Here is a 24,523-nt window from a genome sequence, read left to right on the forward strand (position 1 = left end):
GCCATTGTGATCAGAGAAGATGCTTGAAATAATTTCTATAGTCTTAAATTTATTAAGTTTTGTGCCCTAATGTGTGATAAATCCTAGAAAATGTTCCGTGTGCACTTGAAAAGAATGTGTATTCTGATTTGTCTTCATTTTGATGTAATGTCCTGAAAACACTAATTAAATTTAACTGTTCTATTGTTTTATTTAGTTGCCTTACTGATTTTGTCTAGGAGATCTGTCCACTGATGTGAGTGGGGTGTTAAAGTCTCCTACTGTTATTGTATTTCCATCAATTTCTCCCTTTATTTAGTATTTATGTATTTGGGTGCTCCTATATTAAGTGCATATTAAGTTGATGAGTGTAATATGCTCTTCTTGTTATGATCTTTTTATCATTATACAGTGTCCTTCTTTCTTTATAGTCTTTAAAGTCTACTGCAACTCCTGCTTTCTTGTCATTTCTATTTGCATTAAGTACCTTTTTTCCATCCCTTCACTTTCAATCTATGTGAATCCTTTGCCCTAAGGTGGGTCTCTTGGGGGCAGCATATCAAACATTCCTGTTCTTTTATCCAGCCTGCCATTCTATGTGTTTTGATTATTTAGTCCATTGACATTTAAGGTAATTATTGTTGTTTAGTCACTAAGTTGTGTCCAACTCTTTGCGACCCCACTGACTGCAACATGCCAGGCCCCTCTTTCCTCTACTATCTCCCAGAGTTTGCTCAAACTCTGTCCACTGAGTCAATGATGCTATCTAACCATCTCACCCTCTGTCACCCACTTCTTCTTTTGCCTTGAATCTTTCTCAGCATCAGAGTCTTTTCCAATGAGTTGGCTCTTTCCATCAAGTGGCCAAAGTAGTGGAGCTTCAGCTTCAGCAATAGTCCTTCCAGTGAAGGGTTGATTTCCTTTAGGACTGACTGGTTTGATCTCCTTGCAGTCCAAGGGACTCTCAAGAGTCTTCTCCAGCACCACAAATTGAAAGCATCAATTCTTTGGCACTCAACCTTCTTTACGACCCAACTCTCACATCTGTACATGACTACTGGAAAAACCAGAGCTTTGACTACATGGACCTTTATCAGCAAAGTGATGTATTTATTGCCATTTCAAATCTTGCTTTCCAGTTGATTCTTTGTCCTTTTTCTGGTTTGATGACTTCTTTTGTTTTATATTTGTGCTCTCCTCTTTTTGGTTTTTCTGAATCTATTGTATGTTTTTGATTTACAGCTGCCCTGTTTTTCAAGTATGTTAACTCCTTCATCTGCTTGCTTTACACTCATAGTCATATGAGTCACACATTCTGAAAAAGAAAGAAAGAAAACGAATCTAGATTTTCTTATCCTCTTTCCCCAGATTTTATGATTCTGATGCCCTTTTCTATGCCTTTTGCTGTTCCTTGTGTTTAGTCATTGCTTTCACAAATAGGATTTTTTTTTTTTTAATCTGTATACTGGCTATTTTCCAACTATGATTTCCTCCTTCCTATATTTTCTTGCTTCTTTTCTGTTTAGAGAAGATGTTTCAATATTTCTTTTAGGTATTATATTTATAATACCTAATTATAATTATATTATAGTATTGCTATATTTTTTAAATGTTTGCTAGTCTGAGAAATTCTTTTTTTCACCCACTCTAAATGATAATCATACTTGATAGAGTATTCTAGGTTGGAAATTTTTCTCTTTCAAGACTGAATATATTTTGTCACTTTCAGCTGGCCTACAGTGTTTCTGAGGGAAATCTGCTCATGGCCTTAATGGATCTGTTTGTAATTAACTCTTTGTTTTTCTCCTGCTACCTTTAGAATCCTTTATCTTTAACTTTTGACATTTTTATTATAATATATCTTGGAGAAGGTCTGCTTGAGCTTATCTTGTTTGGGGCCCTATGTACTTCCTTTATCTGGATATCTGTTTCCTTCCTACGTTTGGGAAGTTTTCAGCCATAATTTCTTCAAATATATTTTCAATCCCCTTTTATCTTTCTTCTCCTTCTGTGGATTGGCCTGCCTTATATTATCTCATTTGTCTCTTATATGGCTTTCATTTTTCATTTGGCTTTTCATTGTTTTGATTGGGTAAATACCATTATTCAATCTTCTAGATCATTTATCCTTTCTTCTGTATTAGTCATTCTTCTATTCTGTCTTGAGTGCAGCTTTTATCTTGGCAGATGAATGCTCCAATTTTCCTTGACTCCTCCTTATAGTTTCCACTCCTTTTTACAATAATCTGCATTTCTGCTGACAGTTTTTTTTTAAGTAATTCAATATTTTCATTGCCTCCTTTTTGAACTCAGTGTCTGTTAGACTGAAGAGTTTGTTTCATTGTTTGTTCCTTCAGGGAAATTCTCTTGGTCTTTTAACTGACAGTGGTTTCTTTGCTTCTTCTGTTTGCTTATATTTTTCTAACTCAATGAGTTTCAAAAAAACAAATATCTACTGTAGTCTTGGAGAGCTATTTATATGCAGGAACATCCCTAAATGTCTTGTGTGGGTTTAATATTTTTTTGATGTGAGGCCTTTTTTTGGTTTGGATATTTGCTGTCTCCTTCCTCAGCATGTGCTGGCCATTGATAGGCGTTATGCAAGTGCATGGCCTGCTCCCACACTCCCAGCAAGGCAAGGGCAGCGGTTGGCTCCCAGTCTGGGTCCCTCAGCATAGGCAGCTGGTTGCACATACTCTGGGGAGGAAGGGGCAGTGGTTGGTGCTGTGTTGTGGGACTTTCAGCAGCAGTGATGGGTCACTAAGGGCACACCCTTGGGAAGGTGGGGGCAGAGACCCGCACCTGTTTACAGGATGCTTGGTGGTGGCAGTGGTTTGCAGCTGCCTCTGGAGTCTAAGATGGCAGCAGTGGCTTGCATCTGCCCCTGTAGGTAGCAGGTGGTACCCTGCTGCCTAAGAGTGCACAGAGAAAGATGCTCCTTTGGAGGGCCCGCCCCTCTCCTTGCATTACTCCCAACAATGGTGTCTTGCATCTCTGGCAGGTCCAGGCTTCTTCCTGGACTCCCTTGGTTTCGGCAAACCACACCCTAGACCTTCTGGCTGTCTTCATACAGTCAACCCTAATGCTCTCCCCTGGGTCTGACTCCCAAAGTCCAAGTATCAGCAACCAGCCCCAACCACTCCAATGGATGAGCTTGTCAAGCTGGGGAGTGCCAGTCAACAACAACTGTCTGTATAGTTCTCTCTTTGGTTTGCCCTCTGCAAACCTGTTACTGTGCTTTCTTCAGAGGCTTCAACGTTCTCCCTGTGTCCTGGCCAATCTACCCACCAGTGAGGGGACTTCTCTGTATGTAGAAACTTTTCCTCCTTCACAACTTTTCCTCCCTCCCAGTGGCACAGGTCCGGTTCTGATTTCTTTTTTTTTTTTTTTTTCTTTTGTCCTACCCAGTTACACGGAGATACTCTTGCTCTTTTGTAGGTCTGAGGTCTTCTGCCTGCATTCAGTAGATGTTCTGTGAGAGTCTTTCCAAATGTAGATGTATTTTTGATGTATATATGGTGAGAAGGTGAGCTCCACATCCTATTCCTTTGCCATCTTGATCTGCTACACCAAAAGTTTTAAGTTACATATGTGGCTTGCATTCATGGTTCATATTATACTGCTATTGCACAGCACTGATCAGTGATGTGCCGAACTGTGGTTTCCTTTTTATTTATTCTGCTATCTCAGTTCAGTTCAGTTCAGTCACTCAGTCGTGTCCGACTCTGCGACCCCATGAATCACAGCACGCCAGGCCTCCCTGTCCATCACCAACTCCTGGAGTTCACTCAAACTCATGTCCATTGAGTCGGTGATGTCATCCAGCCATCTCATCCTCTGTCGTCCCCTTCTCCTCTGCTATCTCACACGCTAGGAAAGTAATGCTCAAAATTCTCCAAGCCAGGCTTCAGCAATACATGAACCATGAACTTCCAGATGTTCAAGCTGGTTTTAGAAAAGGCAGAAGAACCAGAGATCAAATTGCCAACATCTGCTGGATCATCGAAAAAGCAAGAGAGTTCCAGAAAAACATCTATTTCTGCTTTATTGACTATGCCAAAGCCTTTGACTGTGTGGATCACAATAAACTGTGGAAAATTCTGAAAGAGATGGGAATACCAGACCACCTGACCTGCCTCTTGAGAAATCTGTATGCAGGTCAGGAAGCAACAGTTAGAACTGGACATGGAACAACAGACTGGTTCCAAATAGGAAAAGGAGTATATCAAGGCTGTATATTGTCACCCTGCTTATTTAACTTATGTGCAGAGTACATCAAGAGAAACACTGGGCTGGAGGAAGCACAAGCTGGAATCAAGATTGCCGGGAGAAATATCAATAACCTCAGATATGCAGATGACACCACCCTTATGGCAGAGAGCGAAAAAGAACTAAAGGGCCTCTTGATGAAAGTGAAAGAGGAGAGTAAAAAAGTTGGCTTAAGGCTCAACATTCAGAAAACTAAGATCATGGCATCTGGTCCCATCACTTTATGGCAAATAGATGGGAAAACAGTGGAAACAGTGTCAGACTTTATTTTTCTGGGCTCCAAAATCACTGCAGATGGTGACTGCAGCCATGAAATTAAAAGACACTTACTCCTTGGAAGGAAAGTTATGACCAACCTAGAGAGCATATTGAAAAGCAGAGACATTACTTTGCCAACAAAGGTCCGTCTAGTCAAGGCTATGGTTTTTCCAGTGGTCATGTATGGATGTGAGAGTTGGACTATAGAGAAAGCTGAGTGCCAAAGAACTGATGGTTTTGAACTGTGGTGTTGGAGAAGACTCTTGAGAGTCCCTTGGACTGCAAGGAGATCCAACCAGTCCATCCTAAAGGAGATCAGTCCTGAGTGTTCATTGGAAGGACTGATGCTGAAGCTGAAACTCCAATACCTTGGCCATCTGATGTGACTCATTGGAAAAGACCCTGAAGCTGGGAAAGATTGAAGGCAGGAATAGGGGATGGCATAGGATGAGATGGCTGGATGGCATCACCAACTTGATGGACATGAATTTGAGTAAGCTCCAGGAGTTGGTGACAGACAGGGAAACCTGGCGTGCTGCGGTTCGTGGGGTCGCAAAGAGTCGGACATGACTGAGCAACTGAACTGAACTGAACTACCCAGTGCAAGTGAAACTATAGGCTTCCCTTGTAGCTCAATTGGTAAAGAATCTGCCTGCAATGCAGGAGACCCAGGTCCATTTCCTGGGTCTGGAATATCCCCTGGAAAAGGAAATGGCAACCCACTCCAGTATTCTTGCCTGGAGAATCCCATGGACAGAGGAGCCTGGCAGGTTACAGTCCATGGGGTCGCAAGAGTCAGACATGACTTAGCGACTAAACCACCACCACTCAGTTCATATGTTTAAGTCCTAACCTCTAGAACTCTCAGACTCTGGAGATAAGGTCTTTGAAGATGTAAGTAAATTAGAATATGGTCTTTAGATTGGGCCCTAATCCAACATGCCTGGTGTCCTTATAAGAAGAGATTAGCACCCAGACATGTATACGCACAGAGGGAAGACCATGTAAGAATGCAGTGAGAATTGCGCCTTGCCTTCTGCAAGCCAAGGAGACAGGCCTCAGAAGAAACCAAACCTGCCAACATCTTGATCTTAGACTTCTAGCCTCTAGGACTATGAGAAATACATTTCTGTTGTTTTCAGTCTGTGGCATTTTGTTATGGTAGCCTGAGCAGGCATCTTGCTGCTATACGTAGAACACTCACAGCAACCCTATATTCTGTCTGTACTTCCATCCCATCTCCCTGGGCCTTAGAACACTCCCAGCAAAATGACATTCTTTTTCCTTTTAAATGTCATTAACTTTTTAAAAAGTGCACAATTAAACATAAAAACTTCAGAAAAATCAGAAAAAAAAAACTGAAAATAAAATGAACAAATATATATCACACTAAATCCTATTATATTAATGACAAGTTTTATTCATGTTTTAAGAATATATTACAAAATTCATATCCAACTGAACATTCATGTGTTCTTTTGGCCATTTCATTAAACAAAAGGAAAACAGACACATGCTAAAGAATATGAAGAGCACAAAAGAACACACAGTGATGTGTTTAGTAGCTCCATCCTATAGGTAATGGTATAAAGTTTCTCGTCTTTCTTTCCAGAAATGTTTTGTGCAAATACACATATGTATTCTTGTTTTTAATGGAAAAATTCTGAATCATGCTTAACTTGTATTGTACAGACTTGCCATATCTACATATACAAATCTTATTCTTTTTAACAACTTCATGATATATGCCATTGAACAGATACCAAAACTTATTTATCATTTCCTTCATTGATGAGTATTTAGATGGTTTCTGTTTCTTGCTATCACATACAATGCGCAGTGACCATTCTCACACAGATATCTCTGGGTATGTGTACACCTGTATTTATAACATAAAGTGGTAGAGGGGCTTCCCTAGTGGCTCAGTGGTAAAGAACTTCCCACCAATGCAGGAGACCTGGGTTCAATCCCTGATCCAGGAAGATCCCACATGCCACAGAGTAACTAAGCCTGTATGCCACAACTATTGAGCCTGTACTCTAGAACCTGGAAGCTGCAGTTACTGAAGCCCATGTGCCCTAGAGCCAGTGCTCTGCAAAACAGAAACCACTGCAATGAGAAGGCCATGCACCACAACCAGAGAGAAGCCCCTGCTCTCTGCAACTAGAGAAAAGCTGCGCAGCAATGAAGACCCAGCAGAGCCAAAAATAAACAGATAAAAATATTATTTAGAAAAAGATAAACTGGTAGAGATTGAACTACTGGCTCAAAGTACATGTACACTTTTAATTCTGACAGCTGTGGCAGACTGTACTATCCCAAGATGACCACACCAATACACCTCCCATATAACATGCTTTTCTATAATGTGACACTGACACTTCTCCCACCAAGAAGTGAGGCCTACATTTCCTTTCTTTGAATCAGCACAGGGGATTCTGGGGGCTATGACAACTAGAATTCAGTGGAGGTAATGTTACATGACTTCTGAGGCAAGAAGGTGCTTCCCACCTGGCTCACGTGATGCTCACCCTTGGAATCTGGCCACCACCCTATAAGCACAAGACACATAGAGACTACAGGTGGCTGTTTGATCCAACAACCCTAACTAAGGTCTCAGCCACAAGCTGGCATCAACTACGATACATGCGAGGGAAAGATACTTTATATGATTCTACCCTCTAAACTTTGGGCCTTTCAGTTAAGACCCCAGGCTTTGCATAGGAGAGAGAAATTGTTTCTGCTATCAGCCTGCATTCTCGATCCAGAGCAATTGTGACTAATAAAAAATGATTACTGTTACATGCCCTTAAAATTCTTACTGACATACCATATATCATCTTCCCTGTTCAAAATACAACATTTAAATTTGATCATTTAAAATTACTCGATAACGGAATACCTTCTTTCATGGATCACAGTCTTGTTATGGTGAAGGGGCTTACATAATTCAATGAAGCTATGAGCTATGCCCTGCAGGGCTACCCAAGACAGATGGGTCATAGTGAAGAGTTCTGACACACTGTGGTCCACTGAAGGAGAAAATGGCAAACCACTACAATGTTCTTGCCGTGAGAACCCCATGAACAGTGTGAAAAGGGAAAAAAACACGATACTGGGAGATGAGTCCCCCAGGTTGGAAGGTGTCCAATATGCCACTAGGGAAGAGCAGAGGGCAATTGCTACTAGAGCCAGAAAGAATGAAGCAATGGGGTCAAAGTGAAAATGATGTACAGCTGTGAATGTGTTTGGTGGTGAAAGTAAAGTCTAATGCTATAATAAACAATATCGCTTAGGAACCTGGAATGTTAGGTCCATGAATCAAGGTAAATTGGATGTGGTCAAGTAGGAGATGGCAAGAGTGAACATTGACATTTTAGAAATCAGTGAACTAAAATGAATGAAAATGGGCAAGTTTAATTCAAATGACCATTGTATCTACTACTGTGGGCAGGAAATCCTTAGAAGAAATGGAGTAGCCCTTATAGTCAACAAAAAATCCAAAATGCAGTACTTGGGTTCAGTTCAGTTCAGTCACTCAGCCGTGTCTAACTCTTTACAACCCCATGAACCACAGCATGCCAGGCCTCCCTGTCCATCACCAACTCCTGGAGTCCACACAAACCCATGTCCATTGAGTCCGTAATGCCATCCAACCATCTCATCCTCTGTTGTCCCCTTCTCCTCCTGCCCTCAATCTTTCCCAGCATCAGGGTCTTTTCCAATGAGTCAGCTCTTCGCATCAGGTGGCCAAAGTATTGGGGTTTCAGCTTCAACATCAGTCCTTCCAAGGAACACCCAGGACTGATCTCCTTTAGAATGGACTGGTTGGATCTCCTTTCAGTCCAAGGGACTCTCAAGAGTCTTCTCCAACACCACAGTTCAAAAGCATCAATTCTTCAGCACTCAGCTTTCTTTATAGTCCAACTCTCACATCCATACATGACTACTGAAAAACCATAGCCTTGACTAGATGGACCTTTGTTGACAAAGTAATGTCTCTGCTTTTTAATATGCTGTCTAGATTGTTCATAACTTTCCTTCCAAGGAGTAAGTGTCTTTTAATTTCATGGCTGCAATCACCGTTTGCAGTAATGGTGATTGTACTAGGGTATAATCTCAAAGATGACAGAATGATCTCAATTTGTTTCCAAGCAAACCATTCTACATCACAGTAATCAAAATTGATGTCCCATCCACTAATGCTAAAGAAGCTCAAGTTGATCAGTTCTATGAAGACCTATAAGACCTTCTAGAACAAATACCAAGAAAAAAAAATGTCTTTTTCATCATAGGGGACTGGAATGCAAAAGTAGAAAGTCAAGAGATACCTGGAGTAGCAGGCAAGTTTGGCCTTGGAATACAAAATGAAGTAAAGGCTAACAGAGTTTTGTCAAGAGAAGACACTGGCCATAGCAAACACCCTTTCAAAGCACAAGAGATGACTCTACACATGGACATCACCAAAAAGTCAATACCAAAATCAGACTGATAATATTATTTGCAGCTGAAGATGGAGAAGCTCTATACAGTCAGCAAAAACAAGACCCAGAACTGACTGTGGCTCAGGTGATGAGCACTCTATTTCAAAATTCAGCCTCAAATTGAAGAAAGAAGGAAAACTGAAAATGAAAGTGTTGGTCGCTCAGTTGTGTCCAACTCTTTGGGACCCCATAGACTGCAGCCACCTGGGTCCTCTGTCCATGGAATTCTCCAGGCAAGAATACTGGAGGGGGGTGCCATTCCCCTCTCCAGGGGATATTCCCAATCCAGGGATCAACCCCAGGTCTCCTGCACTGCAGGCAGATTCTTTACCATCTGAGCCACCAGAGACGCCAAAAGTAGGGAAAACTACTAGGCTAATCAGGTGTGACACAAATCCGATTTCTTATGATTCAACAGTAGGGCTTCCCGGGTGGCACTAGTGGTAAAGAACCCCTCTGCCAATGCAGGAGACATAAGACACATGGATTTGATCCCTGGGTTGGGAAGATCCCCCAGAGGAGGAAATGGCAACCCACTCCAGTATTCTTGCCTGGAGAATCCCATGGACAGAGGAGCCTGGTGGGCTACAGTCCATAAGGTTGCAAAGAGCTGGATACAACTGAAGTGACTTAGCACACTTGATAATACAGTGGTGGTGATGAATAGATTCAAGGGATTTGATCTGGTAAACAGAGCACCTGAAGAACTATGGATGGAGTTTTCTAGCACTGTACAGGAGGCAGTGACCAAAACCATCCCAAAGAAAAACAAATACAAAATGGCAAAGTGGTTGTCTGAGGAGGCTTTACAAATAGCTGAGGAAAGAAGAGAGGGAAAAAGGGAAAGATATACACAACTGAATGCAGAGCTCCAGAGAACAGTAAGGAGAAATAAGAAGGCCTTTTTAAATTAAAAATGCAAAGAAATAGAGGAAAACAACTCAATGGGAAAGACTACAGATTGCTTCAAGAAAAGTAGAGATATCAAGGGAATATTTCATGCAAGGATGGGCATGATAAAAGACAGAAATATCAAGTACTTAACAGAAAGAGAAGAGATTAAGAAGAGGTGGCAAGAATACACAAAAGAACTATACAAAAAAGATTTTCATGACCTGGATAAGCATGATGGTATGGTCATTCACCTAGAGCCAGACATCCTGGAGGGTGAAGTCAAGCGGGCCTTAGGAAGCATCACTATGAACAAAGCTAGTGGAGGTGATGGAATTCCAGCCAAGCTATTTAAAATCCGAGAGATAATGCTGTGAAAGTGCTGCACTCAATATGCCAGCAAGTTGGAAAACTCAGCAGTGGCCACAGGACGGGTAAAGGTCAGTTTTCATTACAATCTCAAAGAAGGGCACTGCCAAAGAATGTTCAAAGTATGGTACAATTGGACTTTTTCACAGGCTAGCAAGGTTATGATCAAAATCCATCAACCTAGGTTTCAGCAGTATGTGAGCCAAGAACTTCCAGTCGTATAAGCTAGGTTTAGAAAAGGAACAAGAGACCAAATTGCCAACATTTCTTGTATCATAGAGAAAGTAACAGAATTCGAGAAAAACATCTACTTCTACTTCACTGACTTTGAATGTGTGGATCACAACAAACTATGGAAAAGCAACACACTTTATTTTCTTGGGCTCCAAGATCACTGCAGATGGTGACTGCAGCCATGAAATTAAAAGACACTTGCTTCTTGGAAGAAAAGCTATGACAAACCTAGACAGTATATTAAAAAGCAGAAACATTACTTTGCCGACAAAGGTCCATCTAGTCAAAGCTATGCTTTTTCCAGTAATCACGTATGGATGTGAGAGTTGGACCATAAAGAAAACTGAATGCCGAAGAGCTGATGCTTTTGAACTGTACTGTTTTGGAAAAGAGAGATCAAACCAGTCAATCCCAAAGGAAATCAATCCTGAGTATTCATTGGAATTACTGAGGCTGAAGCTGAAGCTCCAATACTTTGGCTACCTAATGTCAAGAGCTGACTCACTAGCAAAGGCCCTTATGCTGGGAAAGACTGAAGGCAGAAGGAGACGGGGACGACAGAGGATGAGATGGTTGGATGGCATCACTGACTCTATGGACATGTTTGAGCAAGCTCTGGGAGATGGTGAAGGACAGGGAAATCTGGCATGCTGCAGTCCATGGGGTCACAAAGAGTTGGACATGACTGAGCAACTGAACAACAAAACTGTGATTAAATTAATTGCTTCTCTGTGCCCCAGTTTCCCCATCTGTAAAATGCAGATATTAGCAGTCCTCTATTAGCAAGTTTAAACAAGGCATGTATATTACTAACCACACTTACATATGAGGAAATAAGCACAGAGGAAGAAAATAATTTTATTTCATCACATTGTTAGTCTGCATGTGAACTCATAAAATCAACTTCCAGAGTCCACATTTTCAAACTGTGGGCTGCTACTACTTTTTAGAAAAGCTGCCAGTGACAAACAAGGGAAGAAAGTTGGTGTTGGGAGAGTAACAGAAGTTCCATGTAGAAACATTTCATAAGAGTTTGGGAATGACAGACTGGATCTTTAGGAAAAAGTTCAGGTCTGAGGAGAGAGAGTCGATAAAGATCCTGAGAAAAATGAGAGTTAAATAATGAAAAGAGATCTCAAAAGGACCAAGAAACAAGAGCTGGAGGGGGATCTGAAATAGCAGGGAAAAAAACAAAAGAGAAGGAGACAGAGGCGCCCAATGGACGAGAGGGATATGAGATGGCTCAGCATCACAGTTGCGCAAGGCAGAGAAAGTGCCAAGAAAGAGGGAGGCCTTGGTCCTCCCCAGCGTCAGCCTGAGAGCCCGGGTCAAGTTCAGTTCCTTCTGTGATGCCCACCAGGCATCAGTCCTAACCTTCAGTATCAGCTCAAAATAACTCCACTTCTCCAATCTCTTCCCTGAATTTTCTTGGGCATTTGGTCATTTCCTAAGATCAGTACCAAACTCCCTGAGGACAGAAATAACACCTCTCCTCTCTATATCCCCTCTGTATCCCCAGTGACACACACAGCACCCTGTACATTGTCAGTGCTCAACAAATGCCTATTGAGCGTGTCTCTTGGCCCTTCCATGGCTTTGCTCCAGTGACACTCTATCACCGGTGAAGATAAAGACTGCCTATACCCCTACTCTTCACCAAGCACCTATCCTATCTGGAAGCCTATGTTCAGAGCCAACTCAATCTTTGCTCATGAAGTGAGTCTGGGTGTGAATTAAGAGTGACCTCTGTCTAGGGACAGAGGATGCACATTCCTCAGCAACCCCTTGGTAAGTCCAGGACCATGGGAAAAACCATCAGACTCTAGATTCACCATAGTTTTCACTGGAAAGCAAAGTAGCTGGACAAAGAATGGAAATATATCTACCATCTCTGAACACAGTGGGAAATTCATGGAAAAGACAAAATGTACTTACTGTCACCTGAGCAGGCAGCAAATCCAAGGCCATTCTTTCCTTCTCAGTTTTCCTGTCAAGGGAGAGCAGAGTGCTTGACAAGGTAGGTCTGCAAAGAAAAAAGGTGTCATGAACTCTGGTGTCAAAGCACGGCTTGGAAAAAGGAAGTTACAACTACCCATAATGTCCATTAGGTCCGAACAAAGCCACGCCAAATAAATGAGGCAAACCAAGTTTAAAAGTGTGCCTACTAAGCCAATTAAGTTCTAAGACAATTTGTCAACCTCTACGTCCACCTTGTATTAACCATAATTCTAATTTCCATATATAGATGCTTTTTAACATCCAATGGGCTCTATTAGCTGTATCTAAGCAAATTACAACTCATCACAGGCTTCTGGAGTCCTGAAGATAGTTTTAAACTATACATTTAAATGGTCACAGCGAACGTGAGTGTCCCAGACTGCCACTTTCAAACATATCTAGCCAATCCTAAGCCTGTTTGCCTTGCTTCACCATTTCCTTCCTGAAGAAACCACAATAAAGGAGTTTGCCCACACATATCGTCTCTTTTTCTATGGAGTTGTTAGGGGAAGCACTCTGATTGAAACCACCCATCCTGGCCAGGCACCATAGTAACTATTCGCATGAGTTGTTTTACAACAGGACGTCCTAGTAAGGAACAGGGAACTAATAAGCCTACACCAACCAGAAGAGTTCGGGAAAGGTCAAAAGGAGACATCACCTGTCTGACCACCTCCCAGAATCCTTCTCTCTGGCATCCATCTTGGCTGACCAAGGCGTGCACCACCAGGAAGGACTCTGAGTCAGAATGATTGGCTAAGGACAACCCAGAAACGAATCCCATCACCATAAAACCCGAGACTGCAAGCCATGTGACAGCTGTTCTCCTGGGTTCCCTTACCCTACTGCTCTCCACCCGGGTGCCCTTTCCCAATAAAATCTCTTGCTTTGTCAGCACATGTGTCTCCTCGGACAATTCATTTCCGAGTGTTAGACAAGAGCCCAGTTTCGGGCCCTGGAAGGGGTCCCCCTTCCTTCAACAGGATGACCAACAGGTGCTCCTGAGTGGCTCCTTCTTGGACTGCTGTGTTCTTTCCAGGGAAGTGTCGCACATCATGCACACCGATTTGGATGCCACTCCTAAACACAAATTCCGCAAGTGCCACCTCTTTTAGCATCCACAGCTCCCCAAATCCTTTATTCTTCATACACAAACCCCAACTGGGAAAGCCAGGTAAGAGACGTGGGCAGACCACTGTCAGAGAAGAGTGGTGGCCAAGGCTGCTGCACTAGCCACCTAAGTTTGCAGGAGGTTCTACAGGTATAGCACCTGGCATGAAAGCTCAGCAAACCGAGTGTGCTGTGTACTGTCAGCCAGAGAAGGAAAGCTGCTGTACAAGTGCCATAGTTACTCTACGATGCACATCTTCTCCCCATCTTGAATCTTGCATGTATTATTTAATCCGCACAACCACTCTAAAAAGTATTGCTACCTCATATTACAGATGTGAGGGAGACTGAGAACCAGGGAGTCTAGTGACCTTCCCCAAGAAACAAAACTGCTAAGTACACAGTAGAGGCAAAAAGGATCATGGTGGAGTCCAAGGCCCCAGTTAATGTGGCAAATTAGCTGTCCACCTGTGCCTCATTTTCTTCATCTGTAAAACAGGATCTACCTGTTATCTGAGCTTGAAATGAATTCATTCATCCAAGGCGCCAGACTAGCACCTGGCACAGATAAGGTCTCCATAGGCATTGTTATTGTTGTTACTGTTTCATCAGAAATTTCTGAAAAGCCAGCCACAAAAGACTCCCACCAACAGCAGTCCCGGACGACCCGAACTCACCTGACGGGGCGCTCCCTGCCCGCGACTCTCCCTGGGGAGGGGTGGGAGTGGGGGCAAGGCAGCGACTCCCCTTGAAGCATCGCGGCCTGGGCCGTGCAGACCGCCTCTAGACCCACTCGGCCTCGGTATCTCCTGGTGCCTGCGCGCAGCCCCGCCCGGCCGGCACACCTCCCAGCCCAGACCCGCACACGTGCTGGCTCTGACTGCCACCGGAAGATGCAACCGAGAGGTTCTCAGTCCCTGGTAGGCCGCCCTAGCAGAGTCGGGATCACCCGCGCCACGAGCCCCGAGAAAGCCGCGAGCCCTCCTTGCAGCCCCGCAAACCCAGGAGAACTACGACTCCCGGCATGCCTATGGGCTCGCGCCTACTACACTTCCCAGGGGCGCCGGGGGCGCCGCAACTTCCCAGACGGGATTATTCTCTCTTCTGGGACGCTGTTGGGCCTAGCTGTTTGTCTCCTGGGGATGCAGTGCGAGGGGCCGTTCACGTTAACAAATAAGGCCGGTTATCTCCTCCAAAATGCTTCCTGCCTAAATCAGCTGCGTGACTTGTTTTGTTAGACAGGCAAAATCATTTGAATAAAAACCCTGAATTTTGACGCCTTTAAGGTCAGTGCTACCTAGCTCCTACCAGCTAGTTTTGATTGTTTTTAATTATTTTAATGTGTACACGGAGGATAGTGTATGAACAGGTATGTTTAAGCATAATGAAACTAACCCATATACTCAACATTCTGCTTCAAAAGAAAACTTGACCAGAATCTCGGAAGACCTGTCCACGATGTTCCTCATTTTTCTAAACTGTGTTAAGCACTTCCTGGCTTAGCCTGATTCGTACATCTCAAGCAGGTGCCCCTAAAACAATGTGCTTACTTTTGCAAGGTGTTCCATCTTTATCTAAATAGAATCTGCTATATGTTTTTCTGTGACTTACACGCTGAATGTGACTTACATGCTAAACTTATTAGGTTCACCTATCTTCATATATGAAAAGTTTATTCATTTTCACTGTTGTATGATTGCATTATTCATATATTTAACAAAGTATATTTAACACTTGTCTTGCACCTGGTTTTGTTGTAGATGCTAGAAATAAACCAGTAAATAAAACTGGCACAACCTCTGCATTCATGCAGCTTAAATTGTCAAGGGGAGAGAAAGCAGAAAAATAATAGCAAAAATAACTCAGCCATTAAAAAAAAAAAGAATGAAATTATGCCATTTGCAGCAAAATACATAGGCCTAGAGATTATCATACTAAGTGAAGTAAATCAGGCAGAGAAAGACAAGTATCATATGGTATCACTTATATGTGGTATCTAAAAAAGTGATACAAATGACTTTATTTACAAAACAGAAACAGATTCACAGACACAGAAAACAAATTTATGGTTACCAAGGGGAAAAGGGGTAGAGGAGGGATAAATTAGAATTTAGGGATTTTCAAATACAAACTACATAAAATAAACAACAAGGTCCTACTGTGTAGTACAGGGAACTATATTCAATATCTTGTAATAAACTATAAGGGAAAATAATCTGAAAAAGAATATGTATAGCTGCATAACTGAATCACTTTGCTGTACACCAGAAACTAACAAAACATTGTAAATCAACTCTATGTAAATAAAATAAATAAATGGTATGTATTTAGATACTGCCACATGCTAATAAGAACAAGAAAGGGGACCAGGACCCTTGATGAGAGCGATTTTACAATTTTACACAAAGTGGTTAAGACATGTTTGACTGACAAGGTCAAACATTTGAAGAAGAACCTGCGGAAGATGAGAAGTGAGCCAAACTAAATATCTGGTGGAAAGCTTTCTGACAGACCAACAGGCAGGTGCCCTATGGTAGGAGCATACCTGGCCTATTGAGGAGACAGTAAGATTACAGTTGCTGAAACAGAAATAAGGAGACAGAGAAGCAGGAGATCAGAGGCAAGAGGACTAAATTTATAGGCTCTTATTGGTCATTATGCCACTGGATTTGACTCTGAAAGAGAATGCTCTGGGCACTGCAGAGATAAACTCTTATGTCCATTTTTTTAGTGATCACTGACTGCTGTGCTGAGAATAAACTAAAAGTTTAAAGGAAGAAGTAGAGCAACTAAGACTAGAAGGCTATTGTAGTAAATCTGTGAGGGAAGACAGGAGTTTGGACTGAGTAGAAGTTATGAGAAGTGTCTGGAAATACTAAAATTCAAAATATGGAAAAGATGAGAATGTTAACATTGGAATATTATGTTTTTTCAACTAGGAAGTATATCTATTCCTTTTAAATAGTCCTGGTAATTATATTAATTTTTTAAAAACATTCTTTATGCTTATTTGTCTGATTATTAAGAATTAGCTTGTCTCTTAGCCACCGCAATGAGAGGCCCATGCACTGCAATGAAGAGTAGCCCCCACTTGCTGCAAGTAGAGAAAAGTCCTTGCAGCAACAAAGACCTAGCACAGCCAATAAATAAATCCATTAAAAAAAAATTAGCTTGTCTCTTGATTTCCTTTTGCTGACCTAAAACAAATACACAGCCAGTTTTTTCCTCCAGCAAAATGGGTGTATTCAGGATTAACAAAAGAATTGCAATTTGAGGTCTGTAAACATGTCTGTGCAAGTCCTTAGCAAAAATGGAGAAGAGCTCTCTTTTATAGAGGGAAAAGAAGCTGAGAAGGCTATGATAAAGAGTCCGTGGTGTTTTCATTGGCTGAGTCCTGACAGACTGTCACTGGCTGATCTCTTGCTGGCAAAGAAGGGGAAGTCTTTGCTTTTCCTGTTGGGTTCTTCCTGTTGTAGGGGTGAGAGCACCCCTTCTGGTCTCCTATCTCTATTTAATTGAGGTTTCTGTTTATTGCTTTCTTACACTTTGTATTTGGGTTGGCCAAAAATTCATTCAGGTTTCTGAATATTCCAATATTTTAAACCAAACACAATTTTATTTTCTGTCCCACTTAAAATTTTAAAAATATGAACTAATAGGCTATCTAATTTTAATACTTCTGTATTCCATTTTCTCTCTCAGCTGTGAATTTTGGTAATTTCCTTAAGTTTTATAATTTATTTGCAATTAAATTTATACTTAATCAGTTTCTTTACTGATGATGAGATGCTTGTGCTCAGTCGTATCCGACTCTTTTCAAACCCATGGACTAGCCCACTAGGCCCCTGTGTCTATGGATTTTTCCAGGCAAGGATACTGGAGTGGGGTCCCATTTCTTTCTCCAGGAGATCTTCGCGACCCAGGGATTGAACCCAGGTCTCTTGTGTCTCCTGCAATTTCAGATGGATTCTTGACCATGTCTATACCATCACTTCCTAATTTTCACTTTTGGTCTCGACATTTCTGTTTCTTTTTCACATTGTCACAGTTTAGTTTTTATCTGTGCCCTCTCAGTTATTCCATGAACCTCTTTACTTAGTTTTCTAGAGACAGCTGAAGCCAATCTCATTTTTCTTCTCTTTTAGGAAAGCTTCTTTTGTTTATTTCTCTACGTTGACTTATATAAATCTTCCCCCACTCCCCATTTCCTGTATCTTTAAGTCCTTTTTTGTTTTCCCCCCTGTAGCTAGCACTTGGTTTTTTCCATTATTTTTAGGCTCAATTCTAATTTTTTCTCCTTTCTTCACTGGCAACATATTAAACTGTTATTCTTGGTGTACAGCTTTCAGGACAATGTGAAAACCTCACATTTAATTCTTTGTCCTTTCCTCCATTTTATGGGAGGGGTTTCAAATTTATCTCCCAAGTTAAAAAAATAAAGGACTATTCTTCCACTTTATCATGTAGTTTACTGCTTTAAAAGAAATGACCATCTACTTTATTTGAAAAAATGTCTGCACTACATACAACATCCATGAAATAGTAAGAAACCTTAACCCAGCAGGCCGCTTGGGTCCACTGTAGTGTAACTGAAGGTCAACTACTTTCTCCTTTCTTTCTTGCCTCCCTTTCTCCCATCTTCCCTTCCTTTTTAACAATGGGAAAATAAGAAGAAAAATTGTAGAAAAGAAAAAAAGTAGGAATTGTTTCCAACTATTCAAAATTTGAAAGGCTAAAATGAAATATATGTGAAGTGTTTAAAATTAAATTACAGTTTCTCTTCCATCTTATTCTCTTAATTAATCAGCTGAAAGGTTGAAAGTTTGCTGCTGTAAGCTGTGTATTATGCCAGGATTCGTGACCTCCGGAGGAGAGGATTTCAATCCGGGGTCAGAGACGAGGCCTAACAACTTGGAGCTTTTTGTGTAGCCAAATTTTATTAAAGTATAATAGAGACAGGGAAAGCTTCTGACATAGACATCAGAAGGGGACAGAGTGTCCCCTTGCTAATTTTTAGCAAGGTGTTTTATGTCTGTTAGAAAGCTATTAAATCAAGGCTGAGGGAGTTTCACCAGGTCCCTCTTCCACAATATGCACTTTTGAGATAGGATGGCATTGGGTGTGTCATCCCCCAGCCATAAAACAATTGACGGGAACTCTGGTTTGTTGAGCCCAAGGCTTGAGAAAAGAAAAAAAGTTAGTCTTAGGTGGAACCATTTTGAAGAAAGGCAAATTCCTAAGCAAATACATAGTTTCATTAACATAAGAAAAACGCATTTGCTCAAGGCAGAACCAGGAGTCAACAGTACAGAATTGAAAGAAGCCTCTCTTAATTTTGTGTAGAGAAGGAAAAAAAAAATCTGCCACTTGCAGTTTATTTCCTCCTGCCTCTGGGGGACCTCTGGCCTTCCTGCCTGTTACCCTCTCAACCTTAATGACATCCATCCCTATACGTACATGTGCAATTGAGGCTGATGGACTGGCTAGATTTGGGGAACACAAGAGTGCATACTGTTTAAAATGCCATCCAAATACTACTGCAAACCTGAGTGTTATAATAGAAACATGCAATAAGTGATTTATATCTTCCTGTCCTATATATATATAAACTCTTAGACGTTTAAAGGATATTTGTATAAACACATTTAAGAGTGATTGCAAGGTCTTCCCTGGTGATTGAGTGGTTGGCAATCCACTTGCCAGTGCAGGGACATGGGTTCGACCCTGGTCCAAGAAGATTCTACATGCCACAGGCAGCTAAGCCCAAGCCCGTGTGCCACAGCTGCTGAGCCTGCCTTCTAGAGCCCTGGAGCTGCAAATACTGAAGCCTAGGTACCTAGAACCCATGGCCTACAAGAGAAGCTACTGTAAGGACAAGCCTGCACACCACCACAAAGAGTAGCCCCTGCTCACCACAGACAGAAAAAAGCCCGCACACAGCACTGAAGATCCAGCACTGCCAAAAACAAAAATAAAAATGACTGCAAAATTTGTTTAGAAAAAATAAACCCACTGATCTAAATGAAGAGAAGTACAGGCTGGATGGTGCTGAAATATAGGGATTCGGGGGCTAAATCTATCCAGGTCTTTCCATCACAACTCTATAAATTTACGGGGTGAGTCATGAAAAACTACAAACGATTTGTATTATGTACAATCTATTTGTTTAAAAGAAATGGATGCTTCGCCAGCTTGTTTTCCTTTGCCCGTATCTTTCTACTGAAGTAGAGATCACAAAACAGATGTTGGAGCACTGACAGTTTCTAGACTTCTTGCCACAGGTATGACAAGGGTTTGTTGTGTTTAAGAAACAGCAAGTTTTTTGGATGTGGCATGTAATAAGCACTTAAATAATATTTTTGGAATAAACAAAAATCGGATAAAAATCATGTATGGTTGTTTGGATAATAAAAATGTTTATTTAGATAATTCTTGGAGGTGAGGTAGCAATGGTGGTATAATCTACAGCTCCCACCATATCCTTTAAAAAAACAATAAAGGACATGGAACACAAAAGAGGCAGTGGGGTTCTTAAAATTGATATAAAACCACCACCAGAAAGTACAGCCTTTGTGTGAAAATATACACAAGTTTACTGGTATTTAAGAGAACCATATATAGGTAAGTGCTTAAAAGTACATGCAGGATATATAAACAACTTCCATAGCTCAATAACAACAGCAAAACCATGCAATTCAAAAACCAGCAAAGGTTTTAAATAAACAATTCTCCAAATAAAATGGATACAATACAAATGGCCAAATAAGCATTTTAAAAGATGCTCGACATCCCTAGTCATTAGAAGGATGCAACTCATAACCACAATGAGATACCACTTCACAACTGTTAGAACAGTTATTACAAAAAAAGAAAAAGTAGTGTTAACAACTGTTGTTGAAGATGTAGATAGTAGAACCCATATTCAAATTAGAACACTTGTACATTGCTGATGGGGATGTAAAATGCTGCATCCTCTGTGGAATATAGTTTGACAGTGTCATATAAAGGTTAATATCCACTTCTCAAATGATGATGCAGTCCCACTCTTAGGTATTTACCCAAGCAGAAATTAAAACAATGTTCACACAAAAACCTGTATGCAATTGTTTGCAGCAGCCTTATTCATAACTTCCAAAAATTGGAAATAACCCAAGTGTTCCTCAAGTGGAGAATAATAAATTGTGGTACACTCATATAATGGAGTATCACTCAGCAATTAAAAGGCACAAAATACTGATACACACAACATGGGGTAATCTCAAATGTACTAGCCTAAGAAAAAGCAGCCAGACATATGATACTCTATAAAAGGGAAAACTATGGGATAGTAATTGAAACCAGGGAGTCAAACAGATACATGCATGCGGGTGTTCATAACAGCATTATTTACAGTAGCCAGAAGGTGGAAGCAACTCAAAAGTCCATTGATTCATGAATGGATAAACAAAATGTGGTCTTCACATACAATGGAATTTTACTCAGCCTTAAAAAAGGGAAGGAACTTCTGAAACATGCTATGACATGGATGAATCTTTAAGACATTACACAAGTGAAATAAGCCAAACACAAAAAAAGAAATACACGCTATGATTCCACTTAAATGAACAAAGTAGGAAAGGCGAATTCACAGAGACAGAAGGTAGAACAGAAGTTACCAGGGTCTGCGGGAAGGGTAAGATGGAGAGTGACTCCTTAATGAGTACAGAATTTCTGTTTGAGATGATGACGATGTTCTAGAAATAGATTCTGGTGATATTACACCCACATTGTGACTTCACACATTGCTACTAAACTGTACATGGTAAAGTGGTTAAATGACAACTTTTAGGTTATAAATATTTTACCAAAAAAAATTTTTAAGTACACGCTGGATGCAAGAGGGCATTACTGGGAAGGTAATGCTTCAGGGGAAGATTGTTAACAGAAAGAAACAGGTGTGGAAACCATATTTCAAGGGAGGAAATATCCTGGAAAAGAAAAAAATCACTCTATTGTAGACCCCACAATTTTTCTCCACAATCCTCAAGAAATTTAGGCGATAAATCATACTTTGCTACACAGAAAGAACTAAGTGTACTTGAATTCAAAATCTTGGACACAACCCAAACTTGTTGTGACAGAAAGGACACAGACAACACCTTGCTGGGAATCTTAGAGGCTAATTCTGGGACAATTTCAGCATCAAATTAAATACTGATATCAGCAGATTACAGTCAACTGATGAAAAGAGAAACTGTGCTTCCAGAATCACAGAAATAAACAGAAAATGAGACTCTTCCGTAAAGTGGAAAGTCAATTATTAAGTGTAGAAAAAAAAATAACAGAACAAGAAAATTTCCATTTGAAAACTATTATTATAATAGTTTATTTTATATAATAGATTATCTTCTATAATATTTTATATATTACAATATAAATATAGTAATATATAGTGGTTTATATAATTATAAATATATATTATATATACCATATAATATACATGCCATATATATGATATATTAATATTATCTATTATAAATATTGTATATATTACATAAATTAATAAATTGTGTATTATATATAAACATTGGAGAAGGAAATGGCAACCCAATCCAGTACTCTTGCCTGGAAAATCCCATGGACAGAGAAGCCTGGTAGACTACAGTCCATGGGATCGCAAATGGTTGGACATGACTGAGTGACTTCACATATATAAACATAATATTAATTAATGTATGATATATGTAAATTAATACATTATACATATATGTTATGTATTATATATATTAATATCTCATTATTAATCTATCAATATATTAATATATGTTCAAGGAGCAGTGGCTGCGCGGGCACAGGAGGGCCGAGAGGAGCTACTCCACGTTCAAAATCAGGAGGGGCGGCGATGAGGAGATACCCCTCATCCAAAATAAGGAGCAGCAGCTGCACTTTGCTGGAGCAGCTGTGAAAAGATACCCCACGTCTAAGGTAAGAGAAACCCAAGTAAGACTGTAGGTGTTGCGAGAGGCATCAGAGGGCAGACACACTGAAACCATAATCACAGAAAACTAGTCAATCTAATCACATGGACCACAGTTCAGTTCAGCCGCTGAGTCGTGTCCGACTCTTTGCAACCCCATGAATTGCAGCACGCCAGGCCTCCCTGTCCATCACCAACTCCCGGAGTTCACTCAGACTCACATCCATCGAGTTGGTGATGCCATCCAGCTATCTTATCCTCTGTTGTCCCCTTCTCCTCCTGCCCCCATTCCCTCCCAGCATCAGAGTCTTTTCCAATGAGTCAACTCTTCGCATGAGGTGGCCAAACTACTGGAATTTCAGCTTCAGCATCATTCCCTCCAAAGAAATCCCAGGGCTGATCTCCTTTAGAATGGACTGGTTGGATCTCCTTGCAGTCCAAGGGACTCTCAAGAGTCTTCTCCAACACCACAGTTCAAAAGCATCAATTCTTCTGCACTCAGCTCTCTTTATAGTCCAACTCTCACATCCATACATGACTACTGGAAAAACCATAGCCTTGACTAGATGGACGTTTGTTGGCAAAGTAATGTCTCTGCTTTTCAATATGCTATCTAGGTTGGTCATAACTTTCCTTCCAAGGAGTAAGTGTCTTTTAATTTCATGGCTGCAGTCACCATCTGCAGTGATTTTGGAGCCCCCAAAAATAAAGTCTGCCACTGTTTCCACTGTTTCCCCATCTATTTCCCATGAAGTGATGGGACGAGATGCCATGATCTTAGTCTTCTGAATGTTGAGCCTTAAGCCAACTTTTTCACTCTTCACTTTCACTTTCATCAAGAGGTCTTTAGTTCTTCACTTTCTGCCATAAGGGTGGTGTCATCTGCATGTCTGAGGTTATTGATATTTCTCCCAGCAATCTTGATTCCAGCTTGTGCTTCTTCCAGCCCAGCATTTCTCATGATGTAATCTGCATATAAGTTAAATAAGCAGGGTGACAATATACAGCCTTGACATACTCCTTTTCCTATTTGGAACCAGTCTATTGTTCCATGTCCAGTTCTAACTGTTGCTTCCTGACCTGCATATAGGTTTCTCAAGAGGCAGGTCAGGTGGTCTGATATTCGCATGTCTTTCAGAATTTTCCACAGTTTATTGTGATCCACACTGTCAAAGGCTTTGGCATAGTCAATAAAGCAGAAATAGATGTTTTTCTGGAACTCTCTTGCTTTTTCGATGATCCAGAGGATGTTGGCAATTTGATCTCATGTTCCTCTGCCTTTTCTAAAACCAGCTTGAACATCTGGAAGTTCATAATTCACGTATTGCTGAAGCCTGGATTGGAGAATTTTGAGCATGACTTTACTAGTGTGTGAGATGAGTGCAATTGTGCAGTAGTTTGAACATTCTTTGGCATTGCCTTTCTTTGGGATTGGAATGAAAACTGACCTTTTCCAGTCCTGTGGCCACTGCTGAGTTTTCCAAATTTGCTGGCATATTGAGTGCAGCACTTTCACAGCATCATCTTTCAGGATTTGAAATAGCTCCACTGGAATTCCATCACCTCCACTAGCTTTGTTGGTAGTGATGTTTTCTACTGCTGCTACTGCTGCTAAGTTGCTTCAGTCGTGTCCGACTCTGTGCAACCCCATAGACGGCAGTCCACCAGGCTCCGCCGTCCCTGGGATTTTCCAGGCGAGAACACTGGAGTGGGTTGCCATTGCCTTCTCCAGATGTTTTCTAAGGCCCACTTAACTTCACACTCCAAGATGTCTGGGTCTAGGTGAGTGATCACACCATCATGATTATCTGGGTCATGAAGATCTTTTTTGTACAGTTCTTCTGTGTATTCTTGCCACCTCTTCTTAATATCTTCTGCTTCTGTTAGGTCCGTATCATTTCTGTCCTTTATCGAGCCCATCTTTGCATGAAATGTTCCCTTGGTAGATCTCTAGTCTTTCTCGTTCTGATGTTTT

At 41.0% G+C, this 24,523-nt stretch overlaps 1 protein-coding gene across 1 annotated transcript in view; it reads right to left on the bottom strand.

The window, feature by feature from the left end:
* The window catches only part of ZNF354C (zinc finger protein 354C), a 68,567-nt gene that overhangs the window by 24,824 nt on the left and 19,220 nt on the right, over nt 1-24,523 (bottom strand). Inside the window, 1 exon segment of the mRNA XM_086408019.1 lies at nt 12,420-12,507. Within this exon segment, the coding sequence (XP_086264145.1) occupies nt 12,420-12,452 (33 nt within the window). The 5' untranslated portion in view covers nt 12,453-12,507.

Source organism: Bos grunniens, chromosome 7 (genome assembly GCF_055505025.1).
Source record: "Bos grunniens cultivar Pamir isolate PY7600 chromosome 7, Bosgru_T2T1.0, whole genome shotgun sequence".
Lineage (NCBI taxonomy): Eukaryota > Metazoa > Chordata > Mammalia > Artiodactyla > Bovidae > Bos > Bos grunniens.